The following is a 13,916-nucleotide window of genomic DNA, read 5'->3' as shown; positions in this document are numbered from 1 at the left end:
CTAAGTTAACGTGTAAATAGATAAGCCAAATCCTCTTGTAGTTAGTTACTCTAATAATCACTAGACTAAAATAGTGTTGAAGGATCAATTCCCTCAAAACTAACTTATAAGTCTATTGCCAGAAAGTTTCTAGAGGATTCCTTTGTGGGGAAACTGACCAAAATGAAAAGATCTACAAATACTACTTGCACTCAAAGAGCTTCCAATCAGTTCTTTAGTATGGATTTGCTGGTTATCTGCATAAATACGAAACAATAAAATAAATCAATGAATAATAAGATTTTTTAAATAAAATTAAAAATAAGAATGATCACCCAAGGATTCCTAGACATTCCGGCCAGTATTTTGGTTTAGTCAGTCTGAGATTGGGCCTAGGCATCCGTACTTTTTTAATCTATCCAGGTAAATTGTAACATAGAATCAGGGTTGAGGGTCCTCTAACATGAAAGAGAGTGATGACCACGAAAAACAAAAACAAAAACTGAAAAAGGAACTCAGAGGAAACAAGGATACTGCAAGAAGCAAAGAAATGCAACAAAAACTGTAACTATCTTTTCAAGAGACAAACAATTTTACATAAAAAGGATGTGATAATAAAAGAAACATTCACAGAGAAGGTTATTAAGAACATACTGCAGAAATAAAAATGCAATAAGAAGGTGAGGAGATAAAGGTGGGGACATTCTCTTAAAGTAAAACAAAAAGACAAAGAGAGAAAACAGAGAAGAAAGTTAGGGGTTCAGTGTAGGAGATCCATGATGCAACTAACACAATTTCCAGAAAGGGGCAAAAAAAGAAAGCGGCAAGAAAGAAATTAAGAAGAACTGAAAGAAGAAGCCTCTGAGCAGGAACAGTAGCTGCAGAAGGGTGCGATTTTTCATTATAAAATTGTGGCATTATTTGACTTGTATAATACATGTATGTATTGCTTTGATACAAAAATTTTATTGAATAGGTAAACAAAAACAATGAAACTACCATGAATGTTAACAGAAAAGAGAAGCAGCGATTAAGTACAAGGGCCTAATGATGCCTCAGTAGTGGAGTGCAATCACTCTGGCCCCATAAAATACAGAGATAGGTCCCTGAATAGTAATATATAGAGGAACAAAGAAAGGAACTTTTAGAACATACAGAAACCACTTACTCAAACGATTAACTAAAACATTTGCCGCCATTCATTCATGGAAGCTAGGTACAAGTGATGGGGTACTAAAACTAGGTAGTAATTGATAGTAATATATTTCAAAAGTCCAATTCTCTAACAAGACTTTGAGGAATAAGTCATAGAAAACATAATGAAAAGGAAGTTAGGCTATTATAAAATCTTAGACAACATCAACCCATAGTACACCAGGTTCATGCCAGGGTTGCCATGATTATAATCACAGGAAAGTTTAGAAAAGATCGCCCTCTAGAGGCATGTCTCATTAACCATTTAAAAACACAACCTGAAACCTGGAGTCTATGAAGAGCCAATGTTAAAAATATAGAGAAAATACAAAATATTTCATGAACAGTAAAGAGCAAAACAAAAAAATGCTAGTTTAGCTTCAACTGCTAACTACCTTAGCTAGCATTTATTTTAAGGAATAAAAAAAGACAGAAAGAAGTGTGGCATATTCCAAATGATATAGGGAAAAGATAAAATATTCACATAGACTTTAGTCAGTTTTTATAGTATTAAATTTAATACAAAGTATAGTTTAGAGACAATATAAGAGTTTTAAAAGATACTCCACAGGTAATTTTATTTTCCCAAAAACTGTTACCTGAAACTTCCTCTCAATTTTGCTGTGAACCTATAACTGCTCTATAAAATAGTCTATTAAAAAATGATGCTGTCTTTATTCAGTAGGTGGTTTATTCAATTCGGGCTTCTGAAATAAAAACACTTTCAAGACAGAATTAATTATAAGGTCTCTCTTTTCAATCCACTTTCCCTAAAGAACTCAACTGCTCTCTCTGAGAGACAATAGGAAGTGACATGAAAATATTTTAAACATGTATGATTTTGGTGTATATAAATGTAAAAAAAAAAGAAATGTAAAGATGAGGATGATTAAATAACTTATAAGAAAACAAATTCACCAGGAAAACTTTAATAGACTTTGAAAACAAAAAATTAGAAACTTCATCTGAACTACAGGAAAGTACATGCAACCAGTAAAAAAGAAACAGGTACTAAACTAAGATAGCCTAAAAGAAGATTTTTATCCATTTAACATGCATAGACTGTATATATATATATACACATATACTCTGTGTCATATGAGGCATAAAATTTAAAGCAGAGCTACAGTGTACATGATTGATTTTTCTTGGCAAAAATTAAAACATACAAATGGAAACTTCAACCCACAAGTAAACAGTGATGTGGAAAGAGAAGTCAAGAAACATCATATTATTATTGATTGTCTTAAGTAGGTGAAACTATATAAGGCTGAAATGTGTGGTTGCATTGTATTTACAATTGTGATGTGGTCTGTATCAAGAAAACTACTGATCAACAAAAGTAAGTAATTACAATAAACCATCAAATGAAAGCTATAAACAGAGTTTCTGAGTGGTAAAAAAAAAAAAAGAAAGAAAAGAAAAGAAAAAGAAAAAGAATGCCTCATACAGATGCTAGGAAGAGAAGTGATGCTACCAGTTACTTAGAAGTAGTTTATTAAAATAGGGAGGCTTCAAGCCCAAGAAATCAGAGGCCCCCTCTACAGGACTCAGAGTCTCTCTCATCAACTACTTCCATTTGTAAGAAGCAGAATCTGGAATTCAGATACCTAAAGCTGTGCCTCAACGATGACTCCTCCCCTGAGAACCAACGAGTTAATGGGAAGGAGACACTTCCGAGAACCGTAGAAGTGAATCTAAAATCCCTCTGTTAATGCAATGGAAATCGCAGAAAAAAACCAAATTCCTTAAAAGCCCTATCACATAGTGACTGCCAATTCTTGAACCTAAACTGGAAAACTAATTTGCAAAATAAAGAAATGCAAAGGATAGACAATGGGTGGATTAATTTATCCAATTATATTTCCTAATGTATGGTATTACAATGAGCAAAAACAGACGAAAAAGAAAAAATACTATCTTCACTTTCAGTTTGGTACTGGGTGTACCTTTATTTCAGACACAATGTCAGAAGTCAACTTATCCATATTGAGTCTAGTAATGCTACAAAAGCCTATGCACAATAAGGTCACAATTATATGTCAGTCATTCTTCACTTATTCTCTTTTCTGCGTAAGAGTCACTATACAAAAATATGAATAATGAATCAGTCCTATATACCTCCTCAGTAATAAACAGTATCAATAATGAAACTAATCATAGCAGCTAATCTTTTCCTGAGTTATTTCATATGTGCCAGAGACTATTCAAAGTGCTTTGACCCTCACAGTAACTCTCTAAGGTATGTAATTTTATCATCCCCATTTCACTGATAGAAAATTAAGGCATAGGCAGATTAAGTAATCTGTCTAAATTCACAGAGCCAGAAAGTCACAGAGATTCTACCACAGGAAGTCGGACTCCAGGTCCTCCAACTGCCTCCCCAAGAAAGTTACAGTTAGAAATGGAGATTATCAAAAATAATAGGTAGAAAGCAAGTAAGCAATAAGTACAGATAAAGAGCCTGTAGAGGAAACAAACACCGGAGTCAGACACATTATGTTAAGAGGGAGAAAAAGCACATTGTGAGCTGAGCTGAGCTGAGCTTCAAAGATGCAGTCAACGTTTACCTGAAGAAACAAGCAGAAAGCAATTCAGGCACAGGAACAAGGTGTTGATTGAAGCTAAAAAGCAAAAGCAAGTAATTAAATTTGCTTTGGAGCATAAATAATAGTGGCAGAAATGGTTTCTTTGTTCAGCAAAAATTTACTGACTGGTAAAGGGAAAGCCTCATCTCCTAGAGGACTGTTCGCCTGCAGCCTCGCTCACTTCCTATTTCTAAGACAAAACAGAAGCAATCTCCTCTTTGCCCTCTAACTTTTCCCCATTTTCCTGCTCCCCTTTACATCGATGGTCATTGAAAGGCCTGTCAATACTGGCCTCCAATTTCTCTCTTCCCATCCTTAATAAAATCCACTCCTATCAGGCCCCTACGGCTCCATCAAAAACCTGCTCTTATCAAAGCCACATGTCCCCTACATGACTAAATTTGATGGTATTCTATCTTTTTCCTCAGTCCTTATCTTAATTGACCTATTAGCAGAATGTAACACATTAATCACCGCCTTTTCTCAGGAAAAAAAAAAGTCTTCATTTGGCCTATAGGATTTCGCATGTGGGGTTTTCCTTCTATGTCACAGGACCCAGGGCTCAATCCTGGGACATCTACATCTTCTCTTCATGCTCATTCGCATATTAGGTGAGCTCACCCTGCTTTGGCTTTCCTTACCTATGCCTCCCCAACATTTCTTCTCAGCCTATTCCTTCCCAATGAACTCCAGATTCATAAAACCAGCTACGCACCTAACATCACTAGGAGGTTGAGACACACCTCAAACTAAACATGTCCAAAAGTCCTGATGCTGTCTCTATCCCCAAAGCTGCTTTAACCCTGTGGTCCTCATTTCATGTGATGGCAGTCACACCCTTCCAGCTATTCAGGCCAAAAGCCTTACTGGTCACCTTGACTCCTCTCTTTTTTTCTCCTGGATTTCTGCGATACTCTGCTAACTGGTCTCACTAGGTTTCTACTCTTGTCAGACCACAGACGGTGCGTTCTCAATACAGATCTCTATTCTGGTCCTCCCGTGTCACCCAAAACCCTCCACGGCTTCTCCACTTTACTCTGAGTAAAAGTCAAAGGCTTACATGATATGGCCGCACTCGCTCTCTGACCTCATCTTCCACTCCGCACCTTGCACACTGTTCCTTGGCCACATGGGCCTCCTTGCCTCTCCATGAACACCCCAGACACATTCCCAGCTCAGGAATTTTACACTGGCTGTTTCTTCTGTCTGGAATATGTTCCGCAGATATCTGCGTGATTTTCTCCCACACTTGCATCAGATCTTTATTCAAATGTCATCATCTCAGTAAGGTCTGCCAGAAGCACCCTAATTTCAAACAGCAATCCTCTCCAGGCATGCCCTATTCCCCTTCCTTTACTTTTCTCCATAGCACATAAAACTATCTATCCATCCATCCATCCACCCACCTACCTATCATCTATCCTATGTATCATACATATCACTCTACTGGAAAGTCAGCTCCATGGGAACAGGGATGTTTTCCTCTTTTATTCACTGCTGTATCCCTAGAGCTCAGGAACAGTGCCTGGACATAGTAACACTAATTAACAGTTTTCAAATAAAATAAAAGAATCCTGCAGATGTTAAAATGAAAAGCAATGTTAGCATGAATGAAAATCTCTTCATTCTGACAGGTAATAAACTGTTTTTATTAGTACTTCTAAAGATGTTTGAAAACTTTGGTTTGAAGCCTTAGAATCTACATTTTACCAAATACTACATGAGGTGCCAAGATACAAATATAAACAAGAAAAAGACCCTCTCTTCATGGAGGTCAATCTACTGGGAGACACAGGCATGTCAATGAACAATTAACATATTAAAATATAAAATTAAGTTCAGAGTGCCAATACCAAAGCTGATACAGAAGACACAACATCAAGAGATATTTAAAAGAGGCTGAAGAGATGAAGTGGTACCTTTAGCTAGGGTTTTAGTAGGCATCCAAGGGAATTAGAATTATTTTGAGAAGAGTATGCAAACTTAAAAGGTGCCAAGAAATGAATACACGTGGCATTTTCAGGGAAGGGTACAGAAATGTAGGTGTGGTGGGACAAGAGCTGAGAAGAAGATGGAACCTTCCCTAATGTCCTAAAAGCATGGCGAGACACTGAAGGACTGAAAGCTGAAAAGTGGAATATCATATTTATGGTTAACAAAGAAAATGCTTGCAATAGTTAAAAAAAAAGGGGGGAGGGTGCTGGAGGCTTTCGAAACAGATGAGGTAAGAAATGATGATAAGAGGTTCTTAATCATTTTTATCATGGACTACCTGGACAGCCTGGAAAAGCCTGTGGACTCTTTCTCAGAAATAAATGCATGGGATATAATACATAGAATTACAAAGAAAACCATGTTATTATATTGAAGCATAGTTATCGATTTATTTTAAAAATTCAGTTCTTCTATAGTCTTATATGTAATAAATATTAAAATCAGTACTACTATTACACAACATATATGTAATTTCCAAACAATGATAAGCATAAACTATTTCAAAATATATCGCGACAAAACACTTCAAGATTTTTTTGCTATATAATGTGATACGAAAACATCTGTGTTTTTATTGGTGACGTCACAAGTACTGCTGTTGTTACTGTCATGTGTTGTCTACATTCATAATGAAAGAAAACATTTACTTTTGGGTAGAGGATAGTAATCCTAAAGATGAAATATTTTCCTCTCCATGTTCACAGATCTCAACAACCCCTTAGTCCAGGCAACAAGATCAGAAATGAAAGAGATATTTAGAGAGAGTATATTTCAAATAAATAAACTTCCTCTGTTGAGTAAAAAATGGCAAATAGATAAAATAATCCTAACCTAAACTGGATTGCATCCAGAAAGTAAAAAGGAAATATCCCTATATCAACTGTTATTTAACAGTTTCCTTTACTTTGCTAAAAAGAGCACAAACAACGGTACTAACTGCCAAAGCATGATTCATTTTCAAGATGAATCCCTCCCTGTTCAAAGGTTTACATTGTTTTTGACTAGCATCAGATTGTTTATCCACACAAACTGTAAATACATCATTTTTAGAACTAACCAATAACAATGCCCATTTTGTTTTGACATGTAAGGTACAAAAAGAACATAAAGAAAAATGATCATCCCTCTAATGTCTGCATTTTAAAAATGAAAAAAAAAAACTGCAGAATAAGGGGATGAAATTCCAACATAATAAAAATTTTGCATTGTTATTGGGAGGAAAACGTCTCCTGAAATTCTTGGCTTTCAAAAGGGAATTTAAGAACAGCAGTATTGCCAAGCAATACTGAGATGCCTTCTCATAGATTTATGCAGAAATACGAAGAAAGCTGTGAAAACAATAATGCTGAGAGAAAATAACACATTTTGACAATATTACTCTTCAACTGTTTGATCTTTTACAAATGACAAATCCTTAATTGGCTGTCACTTTGCACCCTTCAGCAAAAATATATTGAAAGATATTCGTTCAGTCATTCAATATCTGTTTTGTTCCCTTAGACAAGGGCAGACATGACCTTAATTTTCTGTGTACATTATGCCCAAAGCCTAGCACAGAACCTGGTGTGTGGTATGCTTATTAGAGAAGGAAGAAGAAGGAAGAAAGGAGCTCAAAAGAATGCTCTCTGAAGGTGTATAAATGTAAAGACTACAAATTCTTCCTAAGTTTTCTACTAACACAGCTGGTTCTCTGGCCTCACCTGGCTCCCTGGCTGCCTAATGCACACAATGAATCTCTCTCCATAAAGTATATGGTGAAATTCAAGTTCAGAAAATATTTAACACAAAAAAGCAAGGCCCTCAAAGAACCTATACTACCTTTTAATTATATGACAAAATACTCACCCCTAAAAGTGTAAGTAATTGTTTCTAACGTAAAATTTCTCACGAACGGCTGAAAATATGAATATCTCATAGCTTTCTAAACTTTTTTTAAATTTTAAATACTTTTTAAAATAATAGTTTCCACCTAGGACTTTTTATAAAAGATTTTCAAAGATCATGGATCACTGTTAAATATACATGGATAATAACTGTTCTTATAAAAACAATAGGGCCAAAGCACAAAACATCATCTAAGGGAAAAACAAAGGTCCTAAACTTTTTTGAGTTGCAGAATTTCTCCCCAGGATTCTATTTACCTATGTATGTTTTCAGTCTATCTTAAAACTTCCTCCAGAAAATACATATATATCTCGAATTGATTAGGTATTACAAAAGGATGTGTATTCAATCAGAAGCATTTTAGCTTCTTTAGCATCTTAGGGATATAGCCAGAAGAATTGCAAAGATGTACTCAAATAAGTACTTGTACACACATGTTCATAACAGCACTCTCCACAAAATCTAAAGGTGGAAACTACCCAAATATCCATCAATGGATGAATGGATAAAAAACTGTGGTACATACATATAATGGAATATTATTCAACCGTAAAAAGGAAGGAAGTACTGATACATACTACAATGTGGCTGTACCTTTAAAACACTACGTACGGATTTCCCTGGTGGCGCAGTGGTTAAGAATCCACCTGCCAGTGCAGGTGACATGGGTCCGATCCCTGGGTTGGGAAGATCGCACATGCCGCAGAGCAACTAAGCCCATGTGCCACAATACTAAGCCTGTGCTCTAGAGCCTGCGAGCCACAACTATTGAGCCCATGTGCCACAACTACTGAAGCCCACATGCCTAGAACCTGTGCTCCACAACAAGTGAAACCACCACAATGAGAAGCCCGCGCACCGCAATGAAGAGTAGCCCCTGCTGGCCATAACTACAGAAAGCCCGCGCAGCAACAAAGACACAATGCAGCCAATAAATACATAACTTTATTTTAAAAAAACACACACACATTACACTATGCGGATGGTCACATATTTTATGACTGCAGTAATATGAAATACCCATAACAGGTACAGACTAAGATGGAAAGCAGACTGGTGGCTGCTAGGAGCTTGGGGACAGAGGGTTGGGGAAGAACTGCTTAAAGAATATGCAGTTTGGGGGACTTCCCTGGTGATCCAGCAATTAAGATTCTGCGCTTCCAATGCAGGGGGCGCTGGTTCAATCCCTGGTTGGGAACTAAGAGCCCACATGCTACACAGTGCAGCCAAAAAATAAAAAATAAAAAATGCAGTTTTCATCTGGGGTGAAGACAATATATTTGGAACTAGACAGAAGTAGCTGCAAAATATTGCCGCTGAATGTTAACATCTAAATGGTTAATTTTATGTTGTATGGATGTCAAATCAGTTAAATAAGGGTTGTTTTCTGTGGGAACCATAATCTCACTCCATAAAATTCCCTATACTTAAAAATCTAAATTGGTCACCTGTCAGGGAGAAACTGCAATGCTCCAAAAAAACAAGTGTCATCTAGTGTGAACAAATATTTTCTCTCATTCTGGTGGGTACAACCATTCTGATATCATCTACCAAGGTCAAGATTCCCGCACATTGTAACCCAGCACTTCCGTTCAAAAATGAGCACACATTTGCAAACAAACACAAAAATTTTCCTCTCTTCATTATACATAATAGCTCCACACCAGAAACCACCTAAGTATACATCAACGGTAGGAGAAAGGATAAATAAATAAGTAGAAATATATTTGTACAGTGGAATATATAAGAGCAATGGAAACAAATGAATTAAACCTACATAGAAATACATGAATTAATTTCACAAACATGTTAAAGAAGTTGCATATATGAAAAGATACATACTCTGTTAAAAAAAATATTGAATAACAGTTCACTGTTTGAAAAGTAAGGAAGTGATTGCCCAAAAAGTCAGAATCATGGCTTGCTTTTAAGGAAAAGGGACATAAAAATGGAGTTCTAGTAATGTTTCATTTATTGGTTTGGGGGATGGTTTACACAACAATTTGCTCTAAGATAAAGTATTGACTAATACGTGGGTTTTTTAGAAATCCCACAGAGATGTATTGGGTTGGTGAAAAAGTTCGTCTGGGTTTTTCCGTAACATCTTACGAAGAACCCAAACGAACTATTTGGCCAATCCAACATTTTAAAATAAAATGCAAATGCTGCTCTAAAATACATATGACTCAAGACTATTCCTCTCCAACAATAAATATTTCATACTGAACTACAGTACTGCTGTTGCCTAAAGCCAGAGTTTTCTGAAAGATATCTATAGATATGAGATTCAATCTCTAAATTTATGAAAATAGTCTTGAACATCATATTCCATACATATGACATCAAGTAACCCTCATATAGTGAAAGAGTTAGGGAGTTAGCTGAGGCTGGCAAGTGAGCTGAAGAGATCTGGGTCTTCTCCTGGCGTCAAGGGAAGTGGTGTGAGCTCTGCTAAGGGTGGGAGACGCACGCAATCATTGGGGAAGAAGGAGTGAACTTATCAAAAAACAGAAGGCAGAAGTCCAAGCAAAACAGGAAATGTTGAAGCTTGAGAACTGCTATTTCCATATTCGCTCACTCACACACTCCTGCATCCACCCATCCATCCACCCACCCATCCATCTATCCATCCACCCATCCATCCATCCATCCATCCGTCCATCCATCCATCCATCCATCCATCCATCCATCCATCCATCCAACAGATCTCCATTTACTCTGTGCCTGGCAGGCACTGTGCTAAGTTCTGTTCATACAGAATAGGCATTTAATAGAACTAATAGCCTGGTGGCAAAGACACATTTAAAACATAACTACACAAATAAATATTTAATATAAAGTTGAAAAAAAAAGTTAGGGAGTTAAAGTAGCATGGTAATGGTCACCATTACTATACTGACTTTAATTTATTAAATGATTTAATAAATTAAGAATCTCCCCAAATGAGCTCAAGATCCTGTCTTTGTAGGAATAAATTAGAAAAATGGGTTTATTTTATTCCAGATCTCAAAAATGAAAGAAAGGGAAGAAAGATTATTGGCAACGGTGCAGAGAGAGAAAACTGGGTTTACCGTGCAGAGGTGATCCAGAAGGGCTGCTGGATAGACCTGGAACAGGGCTACAGCGACCTCCTTGCTTAGATGTCAATTCCTGTTCAATCTCTTCCAGTCCAGCACTCTTCTGGAAACGGCTCATACGATTCACAACTCGTGGTGACATATGTGTTCGAACACAAGGCTGGCCACCATAAGGGTTGATTGGGAAAACGTGGGAAGTCCCCCGGAGTGTACTGACCACAACCCAGCGACAGTCATGGCTGAAACATATGTCTTGTACCTAGAAATGAAACACAGAAAAACACAGAAATGATTGAAACTATTTGGATTTATCTAAGAATATCACACACATATTACTAAATAGGAACAGAAATAGGTAACCTGTCTGGTTACCAAATTTACCTAAGATCAGCTTATATTTTCAAAATATTTCTTCTAAAGGTTAGATTTATGGTGAATACTGATCAAAACTCCACATCAGGAATTTGATAAGATTTAGAAGAGGGAATTGTGTTCCTTGCTGTATAGAGTGCCAAGTCAAAAAACAGGACCTAGGTGCTTTCACCCTATGGAGCTATATTTAAAAAATAAAAATAAAAATAAAAAAAATAAATGAACAATCTTCATTTCTTTAAAGGAATCTACCTTCCAAAAAGCATAGAAAAGTAAAAATTAAAACACACACTATACGATGCAGGTGAAGTTATTAATCCAATCACTCATTCAACAAATACCCACTGGGTACCATGCTAATAAACACTAGGAACGAAGAGGTGGATGAGAAATCAATCTCGGGCTCACAGCCTACCAGGAAGAAAAGACATAAGAAATGTGCAAAAATATAATATATAAAAGTGAAATACCTATCTTACATATGAGGCACAGTGGTAACAAAAAAGAAGGAAAATATGAAATCTGTTTGTGAGAGGGGAAAAGGAGATGTTCAAGAGGATAAAGAGTTAGGAGTGGCACCAAAAAGATAGGATCTGAGTAGCTCTGGGTTCTAGAATTGAGCTTTGCTGCAGGATACACTTACAAAGAAAGAAGAGATGGACATTCCAACAGATACATGCAGATACTCCACGTTCGATATAAATGCACAGACATAAGATGCAAATGACAGGCAAGCAGTTTAGTATGTCAAAGATAACATGAGAGTCAGCAAAAGCCTGTGCAAGAGGTGTCTGGATTTTACTTAAGAAATAGGGAGTCAAGATCTCAATTCTGGAAGGATGACTGTGGGAGTGAAATGCAGGGGAGTGCATTTGTAGTAGAGATGAAGGTAGCTGAAGGAAAGTTAAGTAGAAGTTTCTTCAACAGACACAGACTTATAGGACCCTGAAGAGAGGTGGGAAGAGAAAATGTTTCAAAACACCCAAATGCAGTTCCCTGGTGTTGCGGGGGTAAAGAATCGGCCTTTCAATGCAAGGGATGTGGGTTCTATCCCTGGTCAGGGAACTAAGATCCCACTTGCTGTAGGGCAACTAAGCCCACATGCCACAACTCCTGAGCTCACACGCCTCAACTAGAGAGCCTGTGTGCTGCAAACCACAGAGCCCACACACTCTGGAACTCGCTCACCACAACTACAAAACCCATGCGTCCTAGAGCCTGCATGCCACAACTAGAGAAGAGAAAACCCACGTGCCACAACTAGAGAGAAGCCCGCACACTGCAACGAAAGATCCTGCATGCCTCAACTAACACCCGATGCAGCCATAAATAAACAAATAAATAAATAACAGCCAAATGACAATCCAAATGTCCACTAACGGATGAATGGAATATTTTAGCCATAAGAAAGATGGATATCTTGCTAATTGTGATGACATGGATGGACCTTGAACACATAATGCTAAATGAGCTAAGCCAAACTCTTTGGTATCACTTGTATGTGAAATCCAAAAAAAAAGCAAACCTGTAAAACACAGAGAGTAAAATGGTGGTTACCAGGGGATGCGAGGTGGGGATAAGACTGAGTGTTTAAGGGTATGAACTTGTAACCAGCAGTAACTAAGCCATAGAGATCTAATGCACAGTATACTGATAAAAACAATAACATTGTACAATTATGTAATGTGATAAATATGGCTACAAAGGCAAGCACATTACAATATATAAATGTATCAAAGTAACAAGCTGTACACCTTAAATTTACACAATGTTACATGTCAAACTTATTCAATTAAAAAAAACACTTTAACAATGAAAACACAAACAAATGAACAAAAAAAATATGTATTTGCAGTGGTTGGCAAACACTGCAGGCCATATGGTCTCTCTCAGCGATTCCTCTGCCCTTCCAGTGTCAAAGTAGCCAGAGAAAAAATATGGAAATTAATGAATGCAGCTATGTTTTTTAAAAAAAATTTTTACACAAACAACTGGGGGGCCACAGGCTTGATCTAGGTAAAGTTAGTCACTAAATTGTATGACATTTATCAGGCATTGAATATAGAAGTTCTAGTATTTTCAAATTAGCAAATACTAGAATTTATTACTTTTGTCTTGATATCAGTCTAATAATGACACCTTGAACAAAAATGTCTCTATTTACTTTCTATACTTAAAAAAGAAAGCCAAGTAAAATTCAGTATTGTTCTAACCACAGACTCTTAAAAAAAACTCAAGTCACAGATACTTAAGAAAGATTTCTATGTTGACTAAATGATAAACTAAAATAATTTTCCATAACGTAAAACAGCAGTCAAACAGTGTATAACAAAGGGAGTTCAACTCGAGGATGGAAGATGCCTTAGAGGACTGGGACGGGGAGGGTGGGGGGGACTCGAGGGAGGGTGGGGGGGGAGTCAAGGGAGGGAGGGAATATGGGGGTATGTGTATAAAAACAGATGACTGAACTTGGTGTACCCCCCAAAAAAAAAAAATAATAATCCAGACAAAAAATTATGGCAAAATAAAGATAAGATGTTTGTGAGTAGGATTTAACATGAAAAAATGCATATGTGTGTGTATATATGAATATGAAAAATATTAGGCATCATTATAACAACATGAACTAAGTAAAACTCCTCAAGCAGTCAAAGAAGATGATTTTCAATATTTTAAATCTTCAAATAAGCCTATATTCAGCTTAAAATCTTGACTAATGTTACAGAAATATTCTACAAACAAAAGCTGTAAGTATTCATCAAAGTACAAGAGCCTGGAATCTTTGAAATAAAAAAGAAATTTTAGTCTTATACATCAAAACAAGATA

General features: G+C 36.6%; 1 protein-coding gene across 9 annotated transcripts in view; it reads right to left on the bottom strand.

The window, feature by feature from the left end:
* BCAS3 (BCAS3 microtubule associated cell migration factor) overlaps positions 1–13,916 on the bottom strand; it is a 546,169-nt gene that overhangs the window by 329,012 nt on the left and 203,241 nt on the right. For all 9 annotated transcript variants that reach the window (XM_057713964.1, XM_057713962.1, XM_057713969.1 and 6 more), the window contains one exon: positions 10,712–10,976. In XM_057713964.1, coding sequence (XP_057569947.1) covers positions 10,712–10,976 — 265 coding nt within the window. The remainder of the gene's footprint in view (positions 1–10,711; positions 10,977–13,916) is intronic.

This window comes from Hippopotamus amphibius, chromosome 17 (genome assembly GCF_030028045.1).
Source record: "Hippopotamus amphibius kiboko isolate mHipAmp2 chromosome 17, mHipAmp2.hap2, whole genome shotgun sequence".
In the NCBI taxonomy this organism is placed as follows: Eukaryota; Metazoa; Chordata; class Mammalia; order Artiodactyla; family Hippopotamidae; genus Hippopotamus; species Hippopotamus amphibius.
Note: the sequence above shows the minus strand (reverse complement) of the source record. Positions and strands in the feature narration are given on the sequence as shown.